Source organism: Anolis sagrei, chromosome 7, assembly GCF_037176765.1.
Source record: "Anolis sagrei isolate rAnoSag1 chromosome 7, rAnoSag1.mat, whole genome shotgun sequence".
In the NCBI taxonomy this organism is placed as follows: Eukaryota; Metazoa; Chordata; class Lepidosauria; order Squamata; family Dactyloidae; genus Anolis; species Anolis sagrei.
Genome location: NC_090027.1, coordinates 4040430 through 4054307, shown reverse-complemented (window position 1 = coordinate 4054307; position 13878 = coordinate 4040430). Strand labels below are relative to the sequence as shown.

The 13878-nt window shown below is 41.3% G+C and overlaps 1 protein-coding gene across 1 annotated transcript in view; it reads right to left on the bottom strand.

Moving 5' to 3' along the window:
- GOLGA7 (golgin A7) overlaps positions 1–13878 on the bottom strand; it is a 28906-nt gene that overhangs the window by 14198 nt on the left and 830 nt on the right. The window contains exons 2-3 of the mRNA XM_067470648.1: positions 10620–10752; positions 5500–5652 (exon numbers count right to left, since the gene is read on the bottom strand). Of these exons, the coding sequence (XP_067326749.1) occupies positions 5500–5652; positions 10620–10752 (286 nt within the window). The remainder of the gene's footprint in view (positions 1–5499; positions 5653–10619; positions 10753–13878) is intronic.

Below are 13878 nucleotides of genomic sequence, written 5' to 3'. Positions count from 1 at the left end.
TTTTTAATATTTTAGTAAAGTAAAGGTTTCCCTTTGTGATTAAGTCCAGTCACGTCCGATTCTGGGGGTTGGTGCTCATCTTCATTTCTATGCTGAAAAGCCAGCGTTGTCTATAGACACCTCCAAGGTCATGTGGCCAGCATGACTGCATGGAGTGCCATTACTTTCCTACGGGAGCAGTACCTATTGATCTACCCACAATTTGCATGTTTACAAACTGCTGAGTTGGTAGAAGCTGGGGCTAACAGCTGGAGCTTGTCCCGCTCCCCAGATTCAAACCGCCAACCTTTTGGTCAGCAAGTTCAGCAGCTCAGAGGTTTAATCCGCTGCACCACTGGTGGCTTCAAAGTAAACATTTTGGACCTTGATTTATTTATTTCCCCTATTTATACCCTGACTTTCCATCCCCCAAAAGGGGCCTCAAGGTGGCTTACAAAAAGGCAGTTATTCAATGCTTTAAAACAATTCCAGCAACATTAAAATTAAGATTAATAGACATTAAAACATTACATTCAATATAAAATCATGCCATCCATAATCGTAGGCCAAAGACGTTTCGTAGTCATTGTGTATATTCCAATTTGGTTATTGCACTGCACTGTTTTCTGAAAGCCTGATTCCAAAGCCTATTTTACTTGTAATATTTTTTGTAGCAAAAGAAAATGTAAAATAATAATAATTCCTTTATTCTCATACTTGGCCACCATTTCCCCTCAAGGCAGCTTACATAGAGGCAAGCCAGGAAGAAAGAATCAAGCCATTGGCATCTCTGTTTGGGTATCAGCTGGCATGGCAACACCTTAAATCAAGAAGCACTTTCCTAAGATCTATCTACAGAGACAATTGCCGGAACACCTCAGCAAGCAAGAGTCCAAACGTGGCAGGCTCAAACCCAGAACCTCAATCAATGGCTGATACCAAATGAGAGACTCCCCCTTGGGCACACAGAAAACTGGGCGACTTGGAAGGCGCTGAACAGGCTGTGCTCTGGCACTACAAGATGCAGAGCCTGTCAGTGTCATCGGCTGCATAGCAACGCAGAAACCCGATCAATCACAGCCACTTTAGGCTATAAACTACTTTATTTTACAGCTATATACATTAGAAGCTACTTACTGTATATACTCAAGTATTTTTTCAGTCTTTTTTTTAGGCTGAAAAAGTTTACCCTGGCTTATACTCGAGTCAGTGTTATTTCTTTTTTTTACTTTGTTGCTGTTATTATTATTATTATTATTATTATTATTACATTGATTATTTCATTATTTTTATTATTACATTGATTATTTTCCTCTATTTATTATTACATTGATTATTTTACTCTATTTATTATTGTTACATTGATTATTTTACTCTGTTATTATTATTATTATTATTATTATTATACTCTATATATTATTTTTGGAGGACATGTAAGCACATTTACATTGAAGGTTAGAATAATGGTTTAATCAGAGTTCGACAGTCTTATCTTGAATTACAGTTTTAAGTAAATATTCAAAAACATTTAACCTACTAATGCCAAAATTAATATAATTTTATTGGTATCTATTTTTATTTTGAAATTTACCAGTAGCTGCTGCATTTCCCACCCTCGGCTTATACTCAAGTCAATACATTTTCCCAATTTTTTGTGGTAAAATTAGGTGCCTCGGCTTATATTCGGGTTGGCTTATACTCGAGTATATACAGTAACACTCAGAACATCGTAAACTTGCTTCTACACCGTCCGATCGTAACATTGCGAACATACAAACTGCTGTTATCAGTACTAGTCCACACCTCTTGCATTCCAGAGTGATGTTCCATAGACTTGATTTATGACCTCTCTAGGAATGCCGTTCCCTCCATGGTTCAGTTAACTCTTTCCACACAGGAATACACTCTGCACATAGCTACTGCATTTTAAACATACATACATACATACTTTGAAATCTGCATTATAACTTACAAACAGCTTCAACAGAGCCAACCTTAAGGAATGGGACTACAACATGGAATCCACAACATGTGAGTGTGGAGAAGAGCAAACCACACACCACCGACTACAATTCAGCCGAAGCCCTGCCACATGCACAATGGAGGTCCGTCCCACAACCACACGAGAGTCACTCCAAGTGGCAAGCTTCTGGTCAAAGGAAATTTAGCACAATGCCAAGTTTTTAACTTTGTGTGTGTTTTTTAAATGCATTATAACTGTATTCTCCATTTGCTTCTGACATGATAAATAAATACTCTGCAACACTCCCACAAGTAAACAAATAATCTGGCTCCCTTTAACGATCTTCTCCCTCCTGCAAATACGCCCTCGCACAAAACACCCTCAACACTTGGGCACTTTCACATTGTTTGCGAATGCCCCACCCTCTGCAAGCCAGGCAGCAAACGAAAACAAATCCACACCTCCCACGAAATGTTATGCAAGAGAAAACTATGTGGATTCCTAAGATCTTGCTCTCCCTGAGAGAGCTCGCTTCTCTCCAGACTCTACCAATGCAGACTTCAGGCAGTTCAATTAGGACGTCAATCTGTCCTAATAAATCTGCCTGCAAAGACTGGGGAGAAAGGGCTGAGTCTCGTCTCCTTCCAGGAACTTCCACTTTTCAGTATGTGCGAAATTTCATTGTTCCTGTGCATTCATCAAATCCAAGAGTTGGAATAGACCTCCTGGGCCATCCAGTCCAACCCCATTCTGCCAAGCACCCCCCACAGATGGCCACCCAGCCTCTGTTGAAAAGCTTCCAAAGAAGGAGCACACTCCGGGGCAGAGAGTTCCACTGCTGAACGGCTCACAGTCAGGAAGTTCTTCCTCACGTTCATATGGAATCTCCTCTCTTGTAGTTTGAAGCCATTGTTCCATGTCCTAGTCTCCAGGGAAGCAGAAAACAAGCTTGCTCCCTCCTTTCTGTGACTTCCTCTCACATATTTATACATGGCCCTCATGTCTCCTCTCAGCCTTCTCTTCTTCAGGCTAAACATGCCAGCTCCTTAAGCCGCTCCTCATAGGGCTTGTTCTCCAGAAACATGATCATTTTAGTCACCCTCCTCTGAACACATTCCAGCTTCTCAATATCTCCCTTCAATTGTGGTGCCCAGAGTTGGACATAATATTCCGGGTGTGGTCTAACCATGACAGAATAGAGGGGTCCCTTTTCTTAGGCGATCCCTTGTTGGACGAGTAAGATGGTCTTCCTTGACGACTATTTTTGTGGGTTTGTAGGTCGCTGTGGAGCCCTATTCTTGACCCGCATCTTCTCCCACAGTGAAGGCATTGGTTTCCAGGTGGAAGGCAGTCCCGGTTGGCTTGACGCGCCTTCCTCTTGGGACGTTTCTCTCTTTCACCCTCCACTCATGCCTCCTCGAATTCTGCAGCACTGCTGGTCACAGCTGACCGCCAGCTGGAGCGCTCAAGGGCCAGGGCTTCCCAGTTCTCAGTGTCTATGCCAGAGTTTTTAAGGTTGGCTTTGAGCCCATCTTTCAATCTCTTTTCCTGTCCACCAACATTCCGTTTTCCGTTCTTGAGTTCAGAGTAGAGCAACTGCTTTGGAAGACGGTGGTCAGGCATCCGGACAACGTGGCCGGCCCAGCGGAGTTGATGGCAGAGGACCATCGCTTCAATGCTGGTGGTCTTTGCTTCTTCCAGCATGCTGACGTTTGTCCGCTTGTCTTCCCAAGATATTTGCAGGATTTTCCGGAGGCAGCGCTGATGGAATCGTTCCAGGAGTTGCATGTGACGAAGTAATAATAATAATAAAACTTTATTTATACCCCGCTCCATCTCCCCCAGGGGGATTCGGTGCGACTTACATGAGGCCATGCCCATCAATACAATACAAGCAATATAACGCAAAACATAATAAAACCAAGCGAAATACAGAAAATGCAAAATCAAAATAATATACGACACAACAATGTAAAATCAAGCATTCAAAACACAGGAAATTTCACTAGGTAGGGCCAGATGCAAAGATAAAATTTAAAATTTTAAAAGAAAAACACTGGGAGATAGGGCAGAGTAAGTTATAAGGAGGAGGCTCCGGGAATGAGGAAGGATTTCATTGCACAACCCATAAAATAAAGTGTGTCTAAGGACATTTTGTGCCAAGTGTGGTCAGCATGACTTCCCTAGGTGACACTATGCTCCTATTAATGCAGCCCAAAATCCCATTGGCTTTTTTTGCAGCCACATCACATTCCTGGCTCATGTTTAACTTGTTGTCCACGAGGACTCCAAGATCTTTTTCACATGTCCTGCTCTCGAGCCAGGCATTGTCCCCCATTCTGTCTCTTTGCATTTTGTTTTTTCTGCCAAAGTGGTCTCTTGCATTTGTCCCTGTTGAACTTCATTGTGTTAGTTTTGGCCATTCATCTCTCTAATCTGTCAAGATCGTTTTGAATCCTGCTCCAGTCCTCTGGAGTATTGGCTCTCCCTCCCAATTTGGTGTCGTCTGCATTCTAAGAGTAATCGATAAAGACATTACCTTATTCTTAATGTAAGAGAACACAATTCTAGAAATTTCTTGGTCTTCTAACATGGCCTGCACTGAAAACAGACTACAGAATTACACTGGAGAAAGCAGAGATTCCTAGACCACCCTTTGCGGCCAGATAAAAACATGGGTATTCAATGGAATTCCTTCCTCTGCGAATCCCAGTTTATCACCACTGCTTTGCTCCTTCTTCAAGTGACAATGGACACTGTTCTGGAACAGCTGTTCCAGGAGCTCCAATTTTATTTGCTTTGAATTAAATGTCTGTTTGCAATCCCAGGCTTGGGATTTTGCAGCAGGATGGCTTCCTGTTATAGTTTGCAATCATAGGGCAAGCCAACTGTCAATTATTGTTAGGTTCCCTGGTTTGAGTTTTGGGGGGAATAGGAGTCTTTTTGAGTCAGTCCACACAGAGAAGCCTTTCGCACAGGACATAAAACGAAGAGCTCCTGTAGAAAGCTTCGTCTTCTACGGCTTGGCCGAGGAGAAAGGGCTCTACAGCTTGGCTGGGGTTATACAGCCCACAGCTTGGCCGAGGATCATACAGCCTTACAGCTCCTTTGCTGAGCCAGCCATCAACGAAACCTGAACTCCTTTCCCCTGGAAGTCCATAAATCTCTGCTTGGTAAGGGTCGCTCGCGGAAGCCAGACGCAGTTGGTACTGGGTGCAGGGGCTCCACGCCAACAGAGGCAAGTACAGACTGCCCAGATTAGAAATTAAGGATTTCCCCATTAGTTAGTATACAGTTAAGAAGATAGTGCCTGTTCCCAGTGAACAAGATTGCAAGAGCCAATAGACTGTTAAGAAAGCTTGAAAGTACCTGTTTGTTTTCATCAATAAAGAATCAAAGAGCCCCTTGAACCCCCACAATCTAAAGACTCTGTTTGGGGGAATCTAAGGGCCTTTAATCTGAGGCAGCCCTGGCGTCCCGTTGGGCACACAGAACTTATGTCCTGTCCATAGTCATATGCACAGGCCCAGCGTGCGACAGCATAGACACCAACTTACCTTCTCATAGTGTGTCTCCATGCACAGGAATATAGTGTAGGCCGTCAAGCAGGCCAAACAACCTTCAAGGTACGACTGGCTCCCAAGCTTTTCTGCTTCCGCATAAAGATTATTTAGTGTCCGAACTGTTTCTTCAAACTGCTGCCTGTCGAGCTGGAAAAAGGGACACGCATTGAAGCACATGCGCACAGCCTGGCTCATGTGCCAAATCCCATGCAAGGAGAGGCAGGCATTATCATTATCATTATTATTATTTGAATTGCACTCTATCCCATTCAGTGAGATGTATTTCCAGGGACATGTGCAGAGGATTGGATCCTCGCTCTCCGTTAGGAAGACAAACAAGTTCAACTCTCCTTTGCAGACCTGAATGTTTCCCGGTTCAGACATGAGCTAAGAAGCACAATTCACAAGTTTTCAAGCGAAGAGTTATTTTCTGCAACCCCTTCACAGAGTTTCTCATGTTGTAGTGACCCCCAAAAATAAAATTATTTTAGTTGCTACTTCATCACTGTCATTTTGCATTTAGGAATCGTAATGCAAATATCTGATATGCAAGATGTATTTTCAGTTACTGGACCAAATTTGGCACAAATACCCGATAGGCCCAAATTTGAATACTGGTGGGGTTGGGGGAGACTTGATATTACCATTTGGGAGTTGTAGTTGTTGGGATTTATAGTTCAATCAAAGAGCATTCTGAACTCCACCAGTGATGAAACTGAACCAAACTTGGCACACAGATCTCCCATGGCCAACAGAAAATACTGGAAGGGTTTGGTGGGCACTGACCTTAACCTTTGGAGTTGTAGTTCACCTACACCCAGAGAGCACTGTGAACTCAAACAATGATGGATCTGGACCAAGCTTGGCACGAATACTCAATATGCCCAAATGTGAACACTAGTAGAATTTGGAGAAAATGGACCTTGACTTTGGGAGTTGTAGTTACTGGGATTTATAGTTCACCTACAATCAAAGAGCATTCTGAACTCCACCAGTGATGGAATCCAACCAAACTTGGCACACAGAACTCCCACGACCAACAGAAAATACTGGAAGGGTTTGGTGGGCATTGACCATGAGTTTGGAATTGTAGTTCACCTATATCCAGAGAGCACTGTGGACTCAAACAATGATAGATCTGGACCAAACTTGGCACAGATACTCAATATGCCAAAATGTGAACACTCTAGGAGTTTGGAGAAAATGGACCTTGACATTTGGAAGTTGGAGTTGCTGGGATTTATATTTCACCAACAATCAAAGAGCCCCTTGAACCCCACCAATGATAGAATAGGGACCACAAAGAACCCCCATTAACCAACAGGAAATACTGTTTTCTGATGGTCTTTGGTGACCCCACTGACATCTCCTTTATGACCCCCAGGTTGAGAAACGCTGCACTAAAGGCTACTAAACTGGTGCCGAAATACAAAGCTGACAAAGTATATTTGCAATTATAAATATAAGCATGCGCAATCAATCTGAGCTTCACATTCATACCCGTCACGTTCTCAGCATTCCTTTAAAATTAGCGGAAGTAATATATACAGTTTTAAACACTGCTTTTGAATGCCCTATTTAGAAGCAACCAGAAATGGCTTTACCTCCAGGACATCACTTTCTATGATAAGCAAATGCAAACACAGGGGACAGAGCTCCAGGACAGGTTTTAAGGAGGCAATTTGATTCATCCTCCAGCAGGAAACACAAACATGCTTTAGTCTTGACATTGATGTGGACCGCTAGGCCTTGTGAGAGAGAACAATATGAAGCAGGACAGCTGAAATCATTTCGAGCACAGCCTATGGCAGGATGGAAGTCAAGTAGTATTTTAAAAAATCCAGCCATTTATAATAATGTATGTTTCATTGTTGTGCACCTTCATATTTTCCCCAGGAGGGTCGCGAGGGGTGTCAGATGGGTCGCCACAGACCATCAGACAACACAGCATTTTCTGTTGGTCATGGGGGTTCTGTGTGGGAAGTTTGGCCCAATTCTATCATTGGTGGGGTTCAGAATGCTCTTTGATTGTAGGTGAACTATAAATCCCAGCAACTACAACTCCCAAATGTCAAGGTCTATTTTCCTCAAACTCCACCAGTGTTCACATTTGGGCATATGGAGTATTCGTGCCAATCTATTATTACTATTACTTTTATTATTTTACTCTATGATTATTACATTGTAATAACAATAATAGAGAAAAATAATATAATTTTATAATGTTTATATTTTATTCTATTACTGTTATTACATTTCCATTATTTTACTCTATTACTATTATTAGTATTACATTTATTATTTTACTCTTTATTATTATTGGAAGGATACGCAAGCATATTTACATTGAAAAAGGTTAGAAAAATGGTTTAATCAGAGTATGGACTCTTATCTTAAATTAGTTTTATGTAAATATTTAAAAACATTTAACCTATTGATGACTCAATTAATGTAATTTTATGGCTGTTTTTATTTTGAAATTTACTAGTAGCGTCTGCATTTCACACCATCGGCTTATACTTGAGTCAATACGTTTTCCCAGTTTTGGGTAGGAAAATTAGGTGCATCGGCTTATATTCGAGTCTGTTTATACTCAAGTATATATGGTTAGCATGTAAGTAAGGGCGGGCAGGATCTTTCAAAGACCTCACTGGCTGTACCTGTTCATGCACCTGACATGTACTAGCCAGTATCTTTCAAAAAACAAACCCAAGGCCTGTGCTGTTTTCCCTGCTTTGTGTCTGGCTCATCCGCTTCCCTTCCCACTGCAGATTAAAGCCTTGGTGATTAATCTCCGCAGTCCCCCTTGGACCATCTGCTGGGACCCTTCAAACCACGTTGGGTACCTCAGACTTAATTTACGCTCCAGTGATGCCTGCGAGATGGGAAGTGGCTTTTTCTATCTATCGAGCGCCATTCCAATAAGACAAAGCAAGGCACTGTTTGCAGGCCTCATGCTGGCCCTGGACCCAACTTTTCAGGGCTTTGAAGCCCCCATCAATCATCTCTATCATTTTAAATAATAGTTTTCCATCAATTTTGCCCCAATCTACATAGAATGTGTCCCAAATGTGTGAAAACACATAAAACACCTCCAAAGTTGTGTCTTTCCTAAAACTAAGCCATGAGGAGTGGTGTTGCTGCCACATACCGCACTTTTATCATCACTCATAGGACTCAGCCTTGTGGGCTTATAGACCTCTTCCCAATATTCTCTCTTAGTTAGGAACAGACTGTCGTGATGCATCTAAACCAGCTCCCAACCACCTGGAAAGCAACCAGAATATGCTCTGAAGTCAAGAACCTTCCTGATGTCTACACACCAAGTTCTGCCAGGTTGACATCACTACAAGTTGTTTTAGTCACACTTTGTAATGTCGAGACTCCCACACAAACATGAGAGCGGAACGCAGCGGCTTCTAATTGCCTGAGGTTGAAGGCTTGGCAGGATCTTCTGGTTGAGCAAACTGCAAACAGGAAGTGACAACTATCAGCGATGATGGAATGTTAGTTAAGACTGGGTTGCTGTGAGTTTTCCGGGCTGTCTGGCCATGTTCCAGAAGCATTCTTTCCTGACGTTTCACCCACATCTATGGCAGGTGTCCTCAGAGGTTGTGAGGTCTGTTGGAAATTAGGCAAGTGGGGTCTATATATCTATGTAACGATGTCCAGGGTGGGAGAAAGAACTCTTGACTGTTTGAGGCAAGTGTTTATATTGCAATTGGCCATCTTGGTTAGCACTAAATGGCTTTGCAGCTTCAAGCCTGGCTGCTTCCTGCTTGGGGGAATCCTTTGTTGGGAGGTGTATGCTGGCCCTGTTAATAAATAATAATATGGATGAGCAACTCGGGATTAAGTCTGTTCTTGTTTTTATTGTATTATGAAAGTAAATTGTATTGTTTTAATCTACTGCTGTAAACTGCTCCGAGCCAAATTGGGAACAGCGGTATACATATATGATTTCCTGTCTGGAATCCCCCAGTTTTTGAGTGTTGCTCTTTGTTTACTGTCCTAATATTAGTTTTTTTTAATACTGGTAACCAGATTTTGTTTATTTTCATGGTTTCATCCTTTCTGTTACAATTGTTCCCATGCTTGTGGATTTCAATGGCTTCTCTGTGTTGTCTGATATGGTGGTTGTGAGTGTGGTCCAGAATTTCTGTGTTCTCAAATAATATTCTGAGTCTAGGTTGGTTCCTCAGGTGCTCTGCTATGGCTGACTTCTCTGGCTGGATTAATCTGCAGTGCCTTTCATGTTCCTTGATACATGTTTGGGTGCTGCGTTGGGTGGTCCCTATGAAGACTTGTCCACAGCTGCATGGTATACGGTAGACTCCTGCAGAGGTGAGAGGATCCCTCTTGTCCTTTGCTGAACAGAGCATTGGTTGGATTTTTCTTAGTGGGTCTGGAGATAGTTTGTAGGTTGTGTTTCCTTATCAGCTTCCCTCTGCGGTCAGTGGTTCCCTTAATGTATGGCAAGAACACTTTCCCTCTGGGTGGATCTTAGTCTTGCCTCTCGTGTCTTGGTCTCGGTCTTGCAGCTCTTCTGATGTCTGAGGTGAGTCTCCATTGGCCTGTTGAGCCCAGTTCAGGTGTCGTTCACTTTGGAGGAGGTGAGCTTCACAGGTCCTTAATTGTACTTTTTTGACTTGGGTGACGTTGGATTTTTTTTTTAATGTAGGTATCTATCTGTAAACTGTGTGTCCAAATTGTTGATTAGGTTGGCGGATTACTAGGACATCTCGCCTTAAGATTGCAGTCTCTTTCATGCTGGATTCAACCCCTGGGTCCCAAGATGATAAATGTGGAGTTGAAAGCCCTCGACGTTTTGTCACCGCAAGCCATTTGCATGGCACATATTGGCACACACACACAAAGGCATCGTGGTACTTCAGTGCACAGCCATCCCAGAAAATACATCCTGCATAGCAGATATTTACATTACAATTCATAACAATAGCAAAATATGAAGCAGGAACGAAAATAATGTTATGGTTGGGGGTCACCATCACACAAGGAACTGTATTCAGGGGTTGCAGTATTAGGAAGGATGAGAACCGCTGGTCTATAGTTTCTAAAAAAGTTGCAAAAGCTGAAAATCATTTGGTGCTTACCCGATTCTCCAGCTCAGGAGGGAACTTGGTCTGAAACTGGCATTTGGTGCCAGTGCTGTAGTCCCGCTGGACAAACACCTTGCTGGCAACAGGCGGCTGCGGTGGCCTCATTTCGCTGTCCAAGTTGGCCAGTCTGGAGATGGAAGAGGGTACAACCTGGACTAAGCTTTCCTACCAAGGCATGCTGAACCCTCTTCTACTCTTCAAGCTGAGCTGACCTTTCTTCATCACCTTGAGTTTCCCCTACTCTCTTGTCTCCAACTGCCACTCAAGGCACCATACAGGGATGATAGCCGGTGTTTTTTATCAGATGCACTTCTTCCTTTGCATCATGTGTTTTTGACCAGGTCACCAGTCTTACACATTGGTGACTAATTTCATGAACGATTAAACATGTCTAACCTAATTTATGTGCATAACATAGGTGGAAGTCACGTCACTTCAAAAGGGATGGCTATTGCACTTGCAGCATAACGTTACCACAACATTTCTGACCCTCAGGCAGCAACTAAGGAGCATTCATTATCAATACTTCTTGAATGGACCCAAAGAGAGTTCTAGAGTAGTAATTGCAGTATTGTCTTCTGGGTGTTTTGGACTTACTGTATATATTCAAGTATAAGCCTAGTTTTTCAGCGCTTTTTTTAGGCTGAAAAAGTTCCCCTCGGCTTATACTCGAGTCAATGTTATTTATTATTTTACTCTATTTATTATTATTATTACATTTATTGTTTTACTCTACTGGTATTATTACATTTATTATTTTACTCTATTACTTATTATTAAAGGATGCATTATTACATTGACATTGAAGAAGGTTAAAATAATGGTTTAATCAGAATTGGACTGTCTTATCTTAAATTACAGTTTTATGTAAACAACACTAGCTGTCCCCTGCCACTCGTTGCTATATGTGTTTTGTGTGTGTGTGTGTTTGCGTACATATGTGGTTTTGTGCATGTGTTGTAATGTATTTTTGTTGGGTTTTTTTTGTTTTTTAAGTCTCTTTTGCGGTGTTTTTCAGTGTTTTTATTAGTGATGGTCATTCGTTGGCCTAATAGGTGTCTTGTGTCCAAATTTGGTGTCAATTCATCCAGTGGTTTTTGAGTTATGTTAATTCCACAAACAAACATTATATTTTTATGTATATAGATTCAAAAACATTGAACCTACTAATGCCTCAGTTAATGTAATTTTATTGGTATCTATTTTTATTTTGAAATTGACTCATAGCTTCTGCATTTCCCACCCTCGGCTTATACTCGAGTCAATACGTTTTCCCAGTTTTTTGTGGTAAAATTAGGTGCATCGGCTTATATTTGGGTCGGCTTATACGCGAGTATATACAGTACATTTCAAAAATATCTGGTCATTAGAGAACTAATTGGGATCTCTTTCATGACTATGATAATAACAGCAGAAATAAGAGATAACTCTGGAAATAAATCTAGATTAAAAACTATAATATCAAGAACCGAAGAAATCAGGAAGATGGAATGGATGTCAATTTTTAATTTTTTTTCTCTTTTTTTATACTTTATTATTTCCTACTTTTCTATCTTCTTAAATTTTTTAAAAAAATCTCTGGCCATTGGACAAACTGGCCAAGGCCTCTGGGAGTTGAAGCCCAAAACACCTGGAGGACCTGATTTTGGGAGTTGCTGTGTTAGAGCCTTGTCCATCACTACTTTGCTTTGCTGTCTGCACCTGACAGAATCCCTCTGCCATGCTGGGGGATTGTGGGAGTTGTAGTTCCCAAAGGAACTTTTCCAACTTTTGGTTAAGGACCACCCCTTCTGTAAAATGGTACTGTTACACTCTACAGCTCTTTTTCGTATTAACCAGGAAGATTAAACTTCCAGCCCACTTGATGTCATTCTCAAAGTTATTTCTTTTCCTTTTCCACAGGATCCTTTGCTCCTGGGATTTTAAATATGTTGACAGAGCTCTGTACACTTCAGGGTTTTATTGCTCCTGTGATTCTTTTTACACAATGTCAACACATTTTATCCTTATGGTTTAAAAGGTCAATTGAACAGTGGTACATAAAGGGTGCAGCAAATTCCAGGTAGATGGGATGGTTACCATTTAAACAACTGAATAGCTCCTATACACACGTTTAGCCTTCAGAAGAGAAGGCTGAGAGGAGACATGATGAGGGCCATGTATAAATATGTGAGGGGAATATGTCATTGGGAGAAGGGAGCAGGCTTGTTTTCTGCTGCCCTGGAGACTAGGACACAATGGAGCAATGACTTCAAACTACAGGAAAGGAGATTCCACCTGAACATGAGGAAGAACTTCCTGACTGGGAGAGCTGTTCAGCAGTGGAACTCTCTGCCCCTGAGTGTGGTGGAGGCTCCTTCTTTGGAGACTTTTAAGCAGAGACTGGATGGCCATCTGTGGAGGTACTTTGAATTTATTTTCCTGCTTCTTGGCAGAATGGGGTTGGACCGGATGGCCCACCAGGTCTCTTCCAACTCTGGGATTCTATGATTCTATTATTATTATTATTATTTTGGCCTACCAGATCTCTTCCAACTCTAGGAATCTATTGTTGTTGTTGTTATTATGGCCTACCAGGTCTCTTCCAACTCTAGGATTCTATGTATCTATTTATTGATGTTATTATTATTATGGCCCCCAGGTCTCTTCCAACTCTAGGATTCTATGACTCTAATTATTATTATTATTATGGCCTACCAGGTATCTTCCAACTCTAGGAATCTATTATTCTAATTATTATTCTAATTATTACTATTATTATGGCCCACTAGGTCTCTTCCAACTCTCGGAACCTATTTATTATTATTATGGTATACCAGGTCTCTCCCAACTCTAGGAATCTATGATTCTAATTATTATTATTATTATTATTATTATTATTATTATTATGGCCTACCAGGTCTCTTCCAACTCTAGGACTGTATTATTCTAATTTATTATTATTATTATTATTATGGCCTACCAGGTCTCTTCCAACTCTAGGACTGTATTATTCTAATTTATTATTATTATTATTATTATGGCCTACCAGATCTCTTCCAACTCTAGGAATCTATTGTTGTTGTTGTTGTTGTTATTATGGCCTACCAGGTCTCTTCCAACTCTAGGATTCTATGTATCTATTTATTGATGTTATTATTATTATTATTATGGCCCACCAGGTCTCTTCCAACTCTAGGATTCTATGATTCTTTATTATTATGGCCTACCAGGTCTCTTCCAACTCTAGGAATCTATTATTATTATTATTATT